At 37.9% G+C, this 18,088-nt stretch overlaps 4 gene segments (V, D, J or C); all 4 read left to right on the forward strand.

The window, feature by feature from the left end:
- Positions 1 to 142: 142 nt before the first annotated feature.
- Positions 143 to 1,885, forward strand: LOC118562500. The segment is given in 3 exon segments: positions 143 to 217; positions 308 to 631; positions 1,665 to 1,885. Coding segments are annotated over 3 exon segments (588 nt in total).
- A 1,795-nt stretch (positions 1,886 to 3,680) lies between these two features.
- On the forward strand, positions 3,681 to 4,261 carry LOC118562501. The segment is given in 2 exon segments: positions 3,681 to 3,861; positions 3,951 to 4,261. Coding segments are annotated over 2 exon segments (381 nt in total).
- A 3,873-nt stretch (positions 4,262 to 8,134) lies between these two features.
- On the forward strand, positions 8,135 to 8,712 carry LOC118562476. The segment is given in 2 exon segments: positions 8,135 to 8,309; positions 8,398 to 8,712. Coding segments are annotated over 2 exon segments (378 nt in total).
- Positions 8,713 to 9,781: 1,069 nt separating this feature from the next.
- LOC118562502 lies at positions 9,782 to 10,324 on the forward strand. The segment is given in 2 exon segments: positions 9,782 to 9,824; positions 9,924 to 10,324. Coding segments are annotated over 2 exon segments (444 nt in total).
- The last annotated feature ends 7,764 nt before the right edge of the window (positions 10,325 to 18,088 follow it).

The following is an 18,088-nucleotide window of genomic DNA, read 5'->3' on the forward strand; positions in this document are numbered from 1 at the left end:
CGTATTGTGCCTTCCTGTTTGTCAATACTGTGTACAAAATCCTTTCCATTATGTGTTTCTGATGTAGCTGGTTTGGTATCATGCAAATAAGAAGTGTCAGGTTTTATAGAGCGGATCTGTTGCTGTCAGCTGCAGAAGAAGAGAAACTCCCATCAGATCATCTTCAGCACCAACATGTTCTCTGTAGCTCTGCTGCTGCTGCTGGCTGCTGGATCCTGTGAGTCTCAATGAGACAAACATTGTGTGTCATGACGGAACCGAATATTCCCTGCTGGTAATGATATAGTTTGAATGTGTTTTTCTACAGGTGTGAAGTGTGAACAGCTGACACAGCCAGCCTCTGTGACTGTGCAGCCAGGTCAACGTCTGACCATCAGCTGTCAGGTTTCTTATTCTCTGAGCAGCTACTGGACAGCTTGGATCAGACAGCCTGCAGGGAAAGGACTGGAGTGGATTGGGGGGAAATATACTGGAGAGTCAGCGTACAAAGATTCACTGAAGAACAAGTTCAGTATCGACTTAGACACTTCCAGTAAAACAGCGACTCTGAATGGGCAGAATCTGCAGCCTGAAGACTCGGCTGTGTATTACTGTGTCAGATACCACAGTGACACAAACCAGCAGCAGAGCTGTACAAAAACCCCTCAGGGCCTTAACAGGATATATCAAATGATCGAGTTTAAATTTAGGCACATAGAAAAATTACACATTTTTTCATTCAAAATTAAATTAACACAACTACAAAATTTGTTTATGTTACATGTTTTCAAATTAAATTAGAGGTTTGTTAGAAACATTCATTTTGTATCAAGAAAATAGTGTAACTCAACATAAATTTTACATTAACAATAAAATTATTAAAAAAAACAGTTTAACGAAATATATATTTTTAAACAATATTAAAACAGGAGTGGAAACATAAAACATATATTATATACAATCATTCTGATCTAAATGTGAAAATCCCAGTGTCTGTGAAATCATTCTTACATCATATTTTTGCTCCCTTCAGAAACTGCCCAACATCCTAATGTCAAATCTGTCAAATCTGAGAAGTTATTGAAATGTAATCATATTTCAATCATACTTAACTAATTAATTATTTTCTTGTGGCTCGCTTACCCAGTGAATAAAAAATCCCTGCAGAACCCAATGAGTGCTCAGTTCTTAAGGTGTTGGTTATTACTAAAACACATGGATCAGGCAGGCAAACTAAAAAAGGACTTGTTGCCATCAGTGGAGTCAGTTTCTGGTGTGGCTGTTTTGGTATTATGCAAATCAGGTGAGTTGGGTTTTAATATCATGAATTGTTGCTGACAGCTGTAGAAGAGAAACTCCCATCCAATCACATTCAGCACCAACATGTTTTCTGTAGCTCTGCTGCTGCTGCTGGCTGCTGGATCTTGTGAGTCTCACTGAGAGAGAAATAATGTGATCATACCTATAGAATGTTTAATTTTACCATAATTATATACAATGTTTTTGTTTGGTTTTGTTATTATCTATAGGTGTGAAGTGCCAAAAGTTTAACAACCAGTCACTCAGACTGTACAGCCAGGTCAACATCTGACCATCAGCTGTCAGGTGTCATGATCTGTTCTGTTTGAACCTGAATTCAGCCACATACACAGCTTCGTGTTAAGAGTTTTATTTAAGGGGATGAGTTGTGGATGATGAAACCAGGGTCTCTACCGGGCTGGAGCAGATGAATGGTGATGTCAGGAGCTGGCAGACGAGAGGAAGCTGGAGGACCGAAGGTGAGCTTCGGGACGGAACCAGAGCAGAGTTTGGAGCGGGGTCCAAGCTGGCAGGACGAGAGTCTGATGATGGGAGAATGAAGAACGACAATGAACCAGCGATGAAGGGCTGGCTGAAGAGTCCTTAAGTATGTGGATTGACAAGTGGAATGAGGCCGGGTTTATTGACTGCAGCAGTCAAAATAAACAAAATAAAACTGCCTTTAGTCATTCTTATAGTACCACAAGCATAAAGCCCAATATGTTCTCCTTTCTCTGTCCTACTTAACGTTTTTTTCCCACCCAGATGCCTTTCCACCTCACCTCTCTGGTTTACTTTTCTCAGATTGTCCTAAAAATGCTCTGGGTTCTAATGCAGTTCCTGTATCGTGAACAGGCTGGTGGGAAGGTGTCTTCTTCTGCAGCAGACAGCAAGAGATCAAGTCTTGAAAACCAAACTCTTCTGATTTACGTAAAACTGAATCATGCTCTTCACACTTAATAAAAAAAAGTAGTTTTATGCAATATAAACCTGAATGAAGGAAAAGTGTGCTTGCTTTTAAAAATGTGGATTTTAAAACAATTTGTGTCGTCCTATTGGAAAGGGTGAAGAAATACTTTTAATCTTTAGGGGCAAGTGTCAAGAATCAGAGGCAGGGGACCCAGAATTCAGCCAGACCAGCAGAGGTTCAGATCAGGTTCTTTATTAACAAAAAGCAAAACAGGGAAAAAAGCCAAAAAGACCGTCAAACAAAAAGACGGCACAAAAATAAACAGAGTAACGGGGCAGGCAAGGCAGGAACAGGCAAAACAGGATGGCTCAGGTTTCTGGAGACAAGGGGGTCAAAAATCCAAAAGCAAACCATAACAGAAAGTTGCAAGAGGAAAACTCACCCATACTCAACAAGACGACCTGGCACTGATGTCTGGTCTCAACAGTTTATATGGAGGATGAAGCAGGTGAAACCGGTCAGAGATGATTGCAACAGGGGTGGAGTAAGGCAGGTGTGCAGAGTAGGTAATTAGACCAGACATCAGTGCTGAGGATCAAGACAAGAAATAAACCAGAAACCAAAGCTAATAAGCTGACAGGACAAGTGGACAGAATCTACACCAAACTTACTGAGAAACAAAATCACTCTAAAGTAAAAACCTAAAACAAAAAATAAAGCTAAGACTAAAACAAATGACAAAACAGGATAAACTAACAGTAAATAAAAACCCAGACAGGACACAAACTCAAAGCAAGCAGAAAACCTAAAGCAGGAGAGGAAAATGACTCAAAAATAAAACCAGAACAAAAAACAGAATATTACAGCAAGTTTGACACAATGTCTTTTCAGAGTATAATAGTGATACAACAAACAACTTTGATTACTTTTTAAACCAAAATTAGAATCTAGTGCAATTGTTTTTGCTGATGCAATCAGTGTCAAAGTTATATGCGGAAATAAAACCAAAACTTAATTAAAAATCTAAAATATGAGCACAAACCTAAATTCGGACAGCTCCAAAACAGACAAAAAAGTCATGTTGACTTTTGTAATTTGTTGTTTTTCAGAATTCCTTTAAATGTGTGGTTCAACTTAAATACATATCGTTTGCCCACTTCTACAAAGAGCTTTGAAATTTGTTTGTTAATTAAAATATACAAATTTGGGTTGTTTATGTGAAAAAGAATCCTGAATTAACAAAAATGATTATAAACCTAGCTACTTCTGCTTCATATTTACATTATATCCAAAATGATCTCCTCTAATAGGACTGGTCATAATATTTGTTATTATTTGGCTTTAAATCTTTATGGCATTGAGTAAAAGTAATGATAAATTACCGGACAATTTATGTTTAACCTAACCCATCACCGTACCCAAAAAAGTCTTACAAGATTATTGAGATCAAATGTCTACAGAAAATCAAGAGCAGTTCTCTATCTTTTCCAGGGGGAGGAGTTGATGCAAAGTTTGCACTGCTTCCACCTTTACATGTCTGTGAGAGAGTTCAAGACCTGCAGTAAATCAGAGACAAAGACACGTCCAGACTGAGCAGAGACAAATGGCTTCTACAATGATCAGACCTCATCAGGTTGTGATCGCTTTCCTCATCCTGGCAGTTAACTGGACCGGTGAGAACAAAGTATCATTTAGAGGAACCTCTTAGTGAGTAAATACAGAATTATTACAGTTCAGAACCTAATGATCTGTCTGTCTGCAGGTACTGATGGTCAAACACTGACTGAGTCAGAACCAGTGGTTAAAAGGCCTGGAGAATCCCACAGACTGACCTGCACATATTCTGGGTTTAGTGGCACTCAGAGCATTAGCTGGATCAGACAGGCAGCAGGAAAGGGACTGGAGTGGATTGCTTATATCAGATATGACAGCAGCAGCATCTACTACTCTGACTCAGTGAAAAACCGGTTCACCATCACCAGAGAGAACAGCAGAAATCAGGTGTATCTGCAGATGAACAGCCTGACAGCAGAGGATTCTGCTGTTTATTATTGTGCTCGACAGCCACAGTGACACAGGAAGCAGAAACACTGTACAAAAACTCCTTGATGCATGAATAGTTTTAAAAAGAAGACACCACAGGGGGAGCTCTACCACTACTTATATGCAGTATGTCAGAGCAAACACAGCTAAACAAGTCTGGGTGTGGATGGTTCACACTGGAGAAATAACTTTGGGATGTATTTAAAGCCAAATGTCTTTGCTCCTTGTAAAACCATTAAGGATCATTTAAAATCTAATCTTCCATAAAAACTGTTTTTGCATCAGTATTTTAATGAGGATTCAAGAGAAAATACACGCATGAGATTAAAGTGTTCTTATCTATAAAACCTATTAAAGTTTTCTTTTTTGATAGTATACATAAACTGCCTACAAAGTTTTTTTGTTTGATTGAATCATTGTTAATAGTTAAATACCTAATGCAAAAACACAAGTGAAGTGCTACAAATGTAATACTGTAGACCATTCCTTTAAACCTTTTCTATTGTTCATGAGAGTTTCTCTGCAAGGTGAGTCTAAAATGTACATGAGACAATCACATTCATTTGAAGACTCAAACGGATTAGGAACACACTTTTAAAAACATGTGCAATAGACAACTTTTTATCTCAATACAACAAGATAAAAATGCATTGACTCTATAAATACAGAATGTACTTGATGACAGACAGTCATTATGACTGAAATAATTAGCTGACTTGCACGAAAATCTCTGAAAACCTTGTAGGTTTAAGGGACCAGTTGAGCAGACCTGGAACCACTCAGGTTGTCTCAGGTTTTACTGACAGGTGTAAAAAGTAAAACTTTATTTATATAGCTGTAGCTGATGTCAAAGTCTTCAATTATATACAGAAAGTAACATTAGCTCAGATGTAAATCTTGGAAGTGTTTCATGTCATATCACAATAGGTAAATCCAGAAATCAAAAACCAAAGAAACAAATGGAACAACAATATTATTTAACGATAGACAATCTAAATGCAAGCATTCTGTGCCTTCCTGTTGTTTAATAGTACATAAAAAACTTTCTATTATGTGATTCTGATGTGGTTAGTTTGGTCTTATGCAAATTGGAAGTGTCAGGTTTTATAGACCTAATCTGATGCTGTCAGCTGCAGAAGAAGAGAAACTCCTATCAGATCACCTTCATCACCAACATGTTCTCAGTAGCCCTGCTGATGCTGCTGGATCCTGTGAGTCTCAATGGGACACAGAATTGTGTGTGTCGTGACTGAACTTAATATTCCCTGTTGGTAACAATTCAGTTTAATGTGTTTCTCTGCAGGTGTGAAGTGTGAACCAGCCGGGTCATCGTCTTACCATCAGCTGTCAGGTCTCTTATTTCATGAGCAGCTATGCAACACACTGGATCAGAATGTCTGCAGGGAAAAGATTGGAGGGAAATATACTGGAGGTTCAGACTACAAAGACTCACTGAAGAACACTGAAGTTCAGTATTGACTTAGACACTTCCAGTAAAACAGTGACTCTGAATGGACAGAATCTATCGAAAGCTATCGAGGAAGCTAACAGTGGTATGCTAGCCGACATTCGGCACTAATTTAAAAATACTTTTAAGCTCTCTTTGGTTCTAATGAGCGAACCAGACAAAAATAAAACATTCAAATTTCATAGGTGTATAAAACCTTTGTGAAAATAAAGTTTGTTATAACTATAAAAACACACTCAAACCAGATATGAGCATAGCATGGTTTCAAGAAAGCTAGCGGGAGGTAGTCTGTTAGCTTGGTCTAGTTTGGTCAAAACCTTGAAACATGTTAAAAATACACCGTTTTTAAATTTCCCTGCCAAACACTGCCAAACATCAGTCTTTGTGTCTGTTTAGTTGACTTTGGGCATCCAGTTAGACGGACCAAATGAAGGCTGGTTGCCTGACCAGAGAGCAAGCGGTTCTAACTCCTTGTGAAACTCATCCTGGGATGAAGCTTCGAGGTTGGTTCTCCTGTGGTCTGCGTTCAGCGTGTGAAGGCGGGGTCGCAGCAGGGCCTTCCTAGTGTGGCTGTGTTCTTAGGTTCCCTACACAGCTTGAAGGGGCGATTTTCTAATCAGCTTTTCTCCTGCAAAAACTGAGGAAAGGTTACAAACAGGCTGTTTTCCTGGCAGTCGGCTGGTTAGGTTCCGACGTTGAACAGCAGGCTGTACTTAGCTGCAATTCTGGACTGCACCCATGTTTACTGGTCTCTCCAGTGTGGATGCTTTCACAGTCATCAGGCAAAGAGGGAGATCCAAGGGGAGTTAGTACATAGAAGTGCTGGCAGCCCTTGCTGTGATGGGCAGTCCCCTTCGTGACTGTAAAAGTTTGACATTTCAGTGCCTTTAAACTTACAGTCTGATTTTATCTTCCATGGCTGAGTGCACAACAATCTTTTGCTTTTTCACTGTTCTCACACCGGTACAAAATATTTGTCGTTTATTTTCAGGTAATAAGTCTGAACAGTGACACAACCAGCCTTGGTGACTGTTCAGCCAGGTCAATGTTTGACCATCAGATGTCAGATCTCTTACTCTGTGGAGTGGAGCAGATTTGCAACAGTTTGGATGAGATAACCTATTGGGAAAGACTGGAGTGGATTGGTAGAAAAGGTGGTTCTCAGACTGCAAAATACTACTTTGAATATTACTTGAAACACAAGTTCAGGTTTGACTTAGACGTTTCCAGTAAAATAGTGACTCTGGATGCACACAAAGTGCTGCATGAACACTGTTTTGTATTACTGTACCAGAGAACCACAGTGACACAGACCGGCTACAGAGCTTTCAAATACCGCTCACAGGCTGTACACATGTATTGTTAACAAAACTAAAGTAATTTCAGATCAGTCTTTGAAGGAAACTCTTGAAACTTTTACAATCTTTCCTACAAATGTACTGGATTGTTATTTATTTCCTGTCTGCAAAGCATCAGCCAACCTATAGGATGAGCGCACAATTGATTTGGGTTTGCTGGTGTTTTTCTAACAGAAGTTCTTTTGCTTGTCCTTTAATCTCTAGGACTATACCAACAGCTTTTAAATAGCTACAAAAAACTGTGTGGTCGAGCAGAAACTTGCTACAAGACAGTCATCAAAATATTGGTGGACTGAATATTTATTTGGAACTCCGAAATTAAGTTTGACACAAATAAAATTAGAAAGAAATGCGAAATAAATTCTAATTTTGGTTAAATAAATTTATGTAAGTGCTCATGTATAAATTATACTTTTGATTTCATTATTTCATTTCAGTTCACATAGAAATATATAAAATGCACAAAAGTTCCATTTTGAACCAGTTTTTATGTTTAGAAGTTTAAATTGAATAATACAATTGATTCAAAGTTTATTCCTGATTTATTAATGAATTAATATTTTAAATTAAGAAACATTTTTCTGTCATATCAAGAATAATAAAAGAGAACATTAAGCTAAACATAAATGTTCAAGTAATATCACAATCTTCAATTTAAATCACTACCAAAATACAAAAAGCAAGCACATATTTCATACTAACATCTGCAATTTTCTGTCTTTAAGACTTCCATTTAACTTTTTGTTTAACATAAATAAAAACTGTTTACCCACTTCTACAAAAAGCATGGTAATTTGGTTATTATTTATATGTAAAAAGTTTATTTTTTGTGGGGAAAAAAAAACACTAATTACAAACTATCCATCCTCTGCTTCATATTCACATCATATTTAAAATTTTCTCTTCTGACAAAATTGCTACAGACAGTCACAATATTTGTAATTATTTGAATTTAAATCTTTGATTTTGAATGAAAGTAATGATAAATTACATGAAAGCCATTAACATTTCCAAAAACGATACAAAACACTTATTAAAACCAAATGCCTGCAGTTCTGCATCTTTTCCAGGGGGAGGAGTTGATGCAAAGTTTGCACTGCTTCCACCTTTACATGTCTGTGAGAGAGTTCAAGACCTGCAGTAAATCAGAGACAAAGACACGTCCAGACTGAGCAGAGACAAATGGCTTCTACAATGATCAGACCTCATCAGGTTGTGATCGCTTTCCTCATCCTGGCAGTTAACTGGACCGGTGAGAACAAAGGATCATTTAAAGGAACCTCTTAGTGAAAAATATAAAACTATTACAGTTCAGAACCTAATGATCTGTCTGTCTGCAGGTACTGATGGTCAAACACTGACTGAGTCTGAATCAGTGGTTAAAAGGCCTGGAGAATCCCACAGACTGACCTGCACATATTCTGGGTTTAGTAGCACTCCTGACATTAGCTGGATCAGACAGCCAGCTGGAAAAAGACTGGAGTGGATTGCTTATATCAACAGTGGCAGTGGCACCGTCTACTCTGACTCAATGAAAAACCGGTTCACCATCACCAGGGAGAACAGCAGAAATCAGGTGTATCTGCAGATGAACAGCCTGACAGCTGAGGATTCTGCTGTTTATTATTGTGCTCGAGAGCCACAGTGACACAGGAAGCAGAAACACTGTACAAAAACTCCTTAATGTATGAATAGTTGTAACAAGAAGACACCACAGGGGGAGCTCTAACACAATTTATCACAACAAACACAATTAGATGGACATGTCTCTGATGATCTGAAGGAATCTGGACAATTCACACTGGAGAAATAACTTTGACATGTTTTTAAAACCAAAATGTTTTGGTGCCTAATAAAGAAGAATTTAAAATCTATTATTTCAAAAACAGTTTTTTGCATCAGTATTTTAATGACTATATTTAATAAGGTTGCAGGAGAAAATAAGCACATCAAATTAGAGTGGTCTTTCGATCTCTCTTGAAGTTTTCTGTTTAAAATTACAGAATTTACTAACAAAGGTTTTTGAATGATAGAATTGATGTCAATAATTAACAGACTATCTGTTATACATACCCGAAATAAATGTGTTTTTATTTTTTATTTTTATCGGCATTTTGGTCAACCTTCGAGGGCCAGTGTCTTGTAATATTTAGATGCTTCAACACACCGGACTCAAATATGGTGTAGAGGGTGAACAGGAACGATTTCTGATGTTCATCTTCATAAAAACCTGCCAATCAGCAGATTTGCTTGATGCTCAGTGATTCAGCAGTGAGCAGCAAAATGTATTGTCTTTGTTATGACTAAGAAAACATAAACTTATATTTAGAACGTGTTGCTTCATAAATTTACACTGGAACCACTTTTAAATTGAAATGCAATGACAGTGAGGTGGCTCAGCTGCACAGAGAATGTTGTTTCAAGGCCTCGAGACATGGTGAACAGATGGAATACTATATAATAAAGTATTTAAAGTATTTAATCATTGTCTCCTTTTTACATTATAAACATCTGTGCAGGATTGTGTAAACTGTTAAATCCTCCATGTGGTAAACTTTGATTTACCTGAATAAATACAATTAATGTAAGAATAGTGTAAAAATCAAAAATACTGACAGGCAGGATCGTCATCATGCAAATGAAGTGTTCTGGTTTAAAGTCTTGGTCTGATGCTGTCAGCTGCAGAAGAAGAAAAACTCCCATCAGATCAACTTCAACACAAAAATGTTCTCTGTAGCTCTGCTGCTGCTGCTGGTTGCTGGATCCTGTGAGTCTCACTGAGGCAGAAACTTTTACAGCATGATCACAATGAACTGACTGATCACTGTTTATGTGGTAATTATAAACTTAACATCTTCCTCTGCAGGTGTGAAGTGTGAACAGCTGACACAGCCAGCCTCTGTGACTGTGCAGCCAGGTCAACGTCTGACCATCAGCTGTCAGGTCTCTTATTCTCTGAGCTACTGGACAGCTTGGATCAGACAGCCTGCAGGGAAAGGACTGGAGTGGATTGGTTACACATGCAAGGGATGCACCCCAATCTACAAAGATTCTTTAAAGAATAAGTTCACTTTTGCAGTGGATACTTCCAGCAACTCTGTGAGTCTGAATGGACAGAGTCTGCAGCCTGAAGACTTTGCTGTGTATTACTGTGCCAGACAAGACCACAGTGACAAAAACAAGCAGCAGAGCTGTACAAAAACCCCTCAGAATACATGCAACCCAAAACCACCAGAAGAGGCACTTTTAAATCAGCTAATCAATTAAACTGAAACATAAAACACATGCTAAGTTTATCCCTGACATGTTGATATAAAGCTAAAAGTAAAAATACAAAAATAAATGTTTAAACTTAAGAAACATTATACTGTAATATGAGGAATAATAAAATAGGCTGTTAAAATAAACCTTCAAAAAAGATTACAAACCTAAATTCAAACTCTCAAAAAACAACAAAAAACATCTCTTATCAACAAATGTTAATTCCTGTTTTCCAGACTTCCATTTAACTTTAGGTTTACCAGATATGAGAAATGTTTACCCACTTCTATAAAGAGATTGGCAATTGGTTTATTATTTAGATATAAAAAAGTGTCTGAGTTGTTTTTTTTGACAAAAAATCATGAATTGAAAAAGGGTTATAGATCCACCTCTGTTTCATATTCATGTTATATATACAACGCTCTCCTCTTACATGGTTGCTACAGATGTTATTATTTGTCTTTAAATATTTATGGCTTTAAATGAAAGTGATGGCAAATTAACCAAAAATGTATGTTTAAATTAATCCATCAATATGTCCAAGAATAATCTAAAAGGATTACTGAAATCAAAAGTCTGCAAAAAATTTAAGTGGAGTTCTGCATCTTTTCCAGGGGGAGGAGTTGATGCAAAGTTTGCGCTGCTTCCACCTTTACATGTCTGTGAGAGAGTTCAAGACCTGCAGTAAATCAGAGACAAAGACACGTCCAGACTGAGCAGAGACAAATGGCTTCTACAATGATCAGACCTCATCAGGTTGTGATCGCTTTCCTCATCCTGGCAGTTAACTGGACCGGTGAGAACAAAGGACCATTTAAAGGAACCTCTTAGTGAGTAAATACAGAATTATTACAGTTCAGAACCTAATGATCTGTCTGTCTGCAGGTACTGATGGTCAAACACTGACTGAGTCTGAATCAGTGGTTAAAAGGCCTGGAGAATCCCACAGACTGACCTGCACATATTCTGGGTTTAGTAGCACTCCTAGCATGAACTGGATCAGACAGGCAGCTGGAAAAGGACTGGAGTGGATTGCTTATATCAGCAGTAGCAGCAGCATCTACTACTCTGACTCAGTGAAAAACCGGTTCACCATCTCCAGAGAGAACAGCAGAAATCAGGTGTATCTGCAGATGAACAGCCTGACAGCTGAGGATTCTGCTGTTTATTATTGTGCTCGAGATCCACAGTGACACAGGAAGCAGAAACACTGTACAAAAACTCCTTGATGCATCAATAGTTTTAAAAAGAAGACACCACAGGGGGGGCTCTGACACCACTTATCTTTGTCACAACAAAGGCAAGGCAGGGAAATTTATTAAAGCACAGAGGCTACACAATTTATTTAAGGACAATGTCAAGTGTTTAACATAATTAAAACATAGGAAAATAAAAACAGAATAAAAGATAGTGATAAAAACAGTTGGAATAAAACGTAGGTAAATTAAAACAAAATAAAACATAGAAAATGGCCCTGAGATAGACTGGCGACCTGTCCAGGGTGTACCCCGCCTCTCGCCCAATGATAGCTGGAGATAGGCACCAGCACCCCTCGCGACCCCAATAGGGATAGATGTGTTAGAAAATGAATAGATGGATGGATGAACATAGAAAATGGAAACTAAAAACAAATATTAATGATTTTTAAAACAAACTTAAAGTGATTATGTTTTATGTACCAGTTTAACTAGAACAGTCAGAGGGAATCCTACACAAATGTTTTTTAAATCTTGATTTAAAATAATTTAGAGTTTCAGCACTTTTACAGACTTCTGAAAGTTGGTTCCAGATACACTTTAACTTTAAGCTAACTTTAGCTCAGATATGATTCTTGTATGTGTTTCATGTAATACATTTTTTAAACACGTAAAACAAACAAAAGAAAGGAAACAATTAGAACAACACAATTCATTTCAGATCGGTACTATAAATGTAAGCGTACTGTACCATCCCACTGGTTAATAGTACATAAAAAATTCTATTATGTGGTTCTTGTATGGCTGCTTTGATTTTATGCAAATCAGGAGAGTTTGGTGTTGTAGACCTGATCTGATGCTGTCTGTTGCAGAATAAGAGAAACTCCCCTTAGATCAACATTAGCACCAACATGTTCTCTGTAGCTCTGCTGCTGCTGGCTGCTGGATCCTGTGACAGCCAGCCTCAGTCACTGCTGCCAGGTCAACGTCTGGCCATCAGCTGTCAGGTCTCCTATTCTCTGAGCAGCAATGCAACACACTGGATCAGACAGCCTGCAGGATTGGATGGAAAAGTTCAAACTACTAACACTCTCTGAAGAACAAGCTCAGTATTGACTTGGAAACTTCCAGTAAAACAGTGACTCTGAATGGACAGAATATGCAGCCTGAAAACTCTGCTGTGTATTATTGTGCCAGAGACTAACAGTGACACAAACAAGCAGCCCAACTGTACAAAACCCCCTCAGAGCCTGAACAGGTTAATGTAGGCAAATATGTAGGTCAAATACACTTCTGTATAAACAATAATTTTATAAAAATAAAATGTTTAAATAAAATATTTCGATCAATATTTGCACATTTGAGAAACACAGCGTTTTATTTCCCCTCCTGTTTTTTGTCAAATCTGAGAAGTTATTGAAATCTAGACATATATCAATGATACTTAAATCATAACATCTGTTCTGTTGGCTAGCTGAGCCACTGAATAAAAATCCCTGCAGGACCCAGTGGACTAACCTGCTCAGTTTCAGGCTGTAGATCATTACTGAAACACTTGTTTCAGACAGGCACACTAAAAAATGACTGTTGTTAATCTCTGCTGTCAGTGTAGTCGGTGGTATCTCTGCCTTCTGTCTGAATCATCCTCCAACCATAACCCATCTGTCAATAATTAGGATGTGAAATGTGACGTGTAGGTGGCCTTTAAAGCACATGATGCATACTGATTGTGAGGGTAAATGGACTGAAAGTTAAAATCAAAGTAAATTAAAAAAGATGACAGCAAAGTATAAGCATGTCAGAATAGTAGATGCAGTTTAACCAGATCCATTTCAGGTAGCAACTCTTGATTTGAATCCTAACTTTAACTCACCAGATTAATGTGAAAAAAATAAAGCAAAAAGAGACAACCATAAGTCCTGTACAATGCTGAATTGGCACCAGTAAAAGAGGGAAACACACACTGTTACAGAAGCAGCTGACGTTGTGGTTCATGATTTCCTGTTTATCAGGATTTCTACCAACAAGAGGCTCAACTGAAAAATTCTGGTTTCCTTCTTCCACAAAAACTGTTCACTTTGTACATTGGATCAGTTTCATCGGTAGGTATTTTTCTTAGGGAAGTTATTATGTCAACTTAGTTTTGGGAGCAGGGCGACGCCTTAGCCACACCTCTAATTAACCAATAGCCTACTACCCAGCTCACTCATCCCTCTCAGTCTGTAACGCTCTTTTGACATCATCCCCCCTAACCCTCAAACATCATTCTCATCGCCTTTCCCTCCCCTCATCCCACCATCCCCTTCTAATCATCCTCATCTCCTTTCCTTCACTTCATGCTTTCATCCTCATCCCATTTCTTTCCCTTCATCCCAGCCTGGAACACCTGCAGAGTTTAATAGCGTGGCTGGACGTTGCCCAAACATGTTGGGACTCCCCATTCCCCCTCCACAGCTCTGAACTTCCTCACTACCAACTCAAACAGTTTCCAGCAGGAGACTCAAGCGCAGCCCTCTGGAGCCCGGTTCACAAACAAGGACCTTTTACTCCAGAGATAGCTGCTTGCTCGCCGCCCTGACAATAAGCTTCACCCTGAAGCAACTTCTTCCAACCCGATGGCCCAAAGTCAACAAAACTGATACAATGGCACAGATTTGGCAGAGACTTAAGCAGGAGAAAGATTAATCATTTAAGTGGTTTACTTATAATGTGTTTTTATTGTTTTGTTTAAAGATTTGACCAAGGTAATGTGTTGCTGATGTGTTTTGGGTGTGTTACGGTTATAACAAAGTTTCCTTCCAAAAGGGTTTTGTACACTAATGGGATATTAATGTTTGTATTTTTCTGGTCCGCTTATTACAGCAAAATAGAGCTTAAAAGTATTTTTAAGGAGTTTCCTATGTCAGTTAGCATTAGCACTATTAGCCTAGAAACATTAACATTTATAAAATCAAGTTTCCTAAAAGTTCTTTATTTTCACTAAGCAGATCATTCTTTAAAATATTATTTGCCAATACAATGTTTTGCCTAACTCAGATTTACATTTTGAATGGGTTGAACACATCCCAAACATGTTTCTAAATTAGTTAAACAGATTTTATCTCATTCCAAATTTATTAAGATGAACTTTGGCTCTTTAACTTGGATCTTCAGTGATCCAAGATTCACTAAATTATATTTGTGATGGTTTTCAGATATTCTTATTTGTCCTGTACACTTTTGTGTGTACATAGTTCTTTAGCTACTTTTAATTTTAATTTTGCTTAGTAGTTTTACTTAAGTTTCACTAGCCTATTAGAAAGGGTTTGTTGATTGAAATATAGTGTTAATTTGAATAAACAGCATTCTATAGTGATGTTCTCTAGATGTTCATTTGTTTCTGGTAATAAATTCTTGAACTTGAAGAGAAGTTGTCACTCATTTATTCCATATATGTGCAGAGTTTTCTGTTAAAAGAATGCCAGTGCACAAATCACCCTTTCATCTATTGTCCTAATATCAGCTGTTTGAGCTTATGTTCACCAGACAACACCCAAGAGAACGAGAGTTCTTTATTAAATATTAAATAACTTAAAAAAAACACCTGTGATGGCATGACACTGGTTTCAAAAGTCCTGGATGATATACAAACTTACATTAGCTCAGATATCATTCTTGCATGTTTTTCATGTAATATTGAAAATGTTAAATGGAGAAATCAGAAAAACCACAATTAGAAGAACATAGACATTTAAGATAGGTATTATAAATGCAAGCATACTGTGCCATCACATTCGTTAATGCTACATAAAAAATCTATCATGTGATTCTTGTGTGGCTGGTTTGGTATTATGCAAATCAGAAGAGTCAGGCGTTATAGACTTGATGGGTTGCTGTCAGCTTCAGAAGAGAAACTCCCATCAGATCACCTTCAGCACCAACATGTTCTCTTTATGTCTGCTGCTGCTGCTGGCTGCTGGATCCTGTGAGTCTCAACGGGACAAACGTTGTGTGGCATGACTGAACTGAATATTCCCTGTTGGTAATGATATAGTTTTAATGTGTTTCTCTGCAGGTGTGAAGTGTGAACAGCTGACACAGCCAGCCTCTTTGACTGTGCAGCCAGGTCAACGTCTGACCATCAGCTGTCAGGTCTCTTATTCTGTGAGCAGCTACTTGACACATTGGATCAGACAGCCTGCAGGGAAAGGACTGGAGTGGATTGGGTACAAATATACTGGAGGTTCAAACTACAAAGACTCACTGAAGAACAAGTTCAGTATCGACTTAGACACTTCCAGTAAAATATTGACTATGAATGGACAGAATTTGCAGCCTGAAGACTCTGCTGTGTATTACTGTGCCAGAGACCACAGTGATAAAAAGAAGCAGCCCAGCTGTACAAAAACCCCTCAGCGCCTGAACACTTTTATTACTCACCAACCAGAGGAGGCGCTTTTAGACCACAAATGAATTTATGGTTGAACAAATCTGAACTTCAGAAAGTTATGATGCTTGTTGTACAACAGATAAGCAACAGGAAATCGCTCAACAACATGGTGAAAAATTGCATATTTTGTTTACCACTTAAAACAGCTAATTAACACAACCAACAAGAACAACAAAACAAAGATGGTCAAAAGCTTATATTTCTATGTCACCTTCCCAATGAGAGGATTGGGAAGGTGACAATTTATTTCCCGACAGTTGTCATATGAGACATATATAGGGATGGCAACTATATCTTTGAGATATATAATGGCTTAGAAGGAGATCAAGTATATCATGTAGTATTTCTTTTACAGTCACAATACATGTTAATCTTCCATGTTTATCTCATCTTTTTTTTTTGCCCAAAAAATTTCATGTGAGTTAGATTTATGTATTACTTAAATTAAGAGTAACAGGATACTAACAAGATAGTTTGTTAACCTGCAAATTGAAGAATTCTGATTTAAAGACATTCTGTGACGCTATGAGAAGATGAGAAACTCCCTTCAGCTCATCTTCAGCACCAACATGTTCTCTGTTGTTGTGATGCTGCTGCTGGATCCCGTGAGTCTCCCTGACTGACTCAAAGCAACCTTTGCTTTTCCCCGATCTCACCCAAATTATTGTTTCATCTGGCTGTACAGAAGCAATAAATCACTAAAATACTGCCATGAAAAGACAGATTATTGAGTTTACTTTAAAAAAACTAATAAAAATAAAACAAGTTGGAAAATATTAAACATTTGGACATTTGGAACAATATGGATCTAATTAAATATTATTATGCTCTTCTGCTGTCTCAATACAAAGAGAATACATCAAATGTATGGATATAATAAATAACTGCTTCTGTTTGTTGATATAGCTCTTTATTCTTGATCTTTCATGGGTCAACAGTAAGAACTCTATTGTGTGAAAGAAAGGAGCTTCAAACTGCTGCCCCGCTTTCTAACAGCCTTTAACTCCGATGTCATTACGTGACGGAAACACACATGCATGATGTGATTCAAATCCGGCTCTACAGCCTTCTGAAATTAAACTACATGGTGTGGGTTCTCTACTCTCCGGCCATTTTTGTTAATTTCTGTGAAGTGGCCTCTGCTTATACGGCATGTCATGCAAAGGATTGTGGAATCCCTTTTAGGCTGGTAAGTGATACTGCAAGGATTCTTTGCTAAATTAGCCGCAGGTGGAAGCATACAGACTCCTTTTCCTACCTCCTTCCTTACTGACTGCACTATTCAGAAAGCACTTGTCATGGCGACTGCTGATGAACCTCCATTTTGGCTAAAGAGTCCTTACCCAATAAAGGTATTTGGATAGACCCTCAGTTCTCCCTCTGCTCCTTCCAGCTCACTGCACTTTTCCCCCTCTGCTTAATTGAATCTTTCTCATCGTGCCTGTGTAATTGGTTCCAGTTCTTACTCCTCCTGTCTTCCCTCCTATATATATACGTTGTCAGCTCAGCCATTACCATTTGCCAGATCCTCTGTCATTATCCATTTTTCTACTCTGCTCTGATCTTCTTGTTGCCGTGCTCCTGATTCCTGTTTCCCTGTCACTGTGTAAGCCTTGTTTCATTGTTAAATAAATCGCCACTATTCAACATGCAACTCCCAAGCTCTTGTCTGCGCTTCAATCCAATTCCGTCAAATATGACAACGTATGCAAGAACAAAATTGTTTTACTACAAACACAGAAAAGCACACAACTCGTTTAAACCTTTGTTTTTATTATTGTTCCTGAGAGTTTCCCTGCAGGTAGGTCAGAAATCTGCATGAGACGATGGCATTGATATAAAGATATTGTTCCTTTGAAGATTCGGAACCAACATTTAACACAGACCACAGAAGATTTTTTTTGTCGTAATACAATAAGACAAACATGTACTGTCTCAAAATGTTCAAAGTATGTAGTTGAAGACAGACAGAGAATCATTGTAACAGAAATATTTTGTTGACTTGCACAAAAATCTCTGAAAGCCAAATAACTTGTGGGTTTAAGAGACTAGTTAATGAGACCTGAAACCATTCAGGCTGTCTGGAGATTTGCTGACTGGTTTAAAAAATAAAAGTTTAAACATTAAACAGCAGCTGATTTTAGA

This window comes from Fundulus heteroclitus, unplaced genomic scaffold (assembly GCF_011125445.2).
Source record: "Fundulus heteroclitus isolate FHET01 unplaced genomic scaffold, MU-UCD_Fhet_4.1 scaffold_95, whole genome shotgun sequence".
NCBI classification, from domain to species: domain Eukaryota; kingdom Metazoa; phylum Chordata; class Actinopteri; order Cyprinodontiformes; family Fundulidae; genus Fundulus; species Fundulus heteroclitus.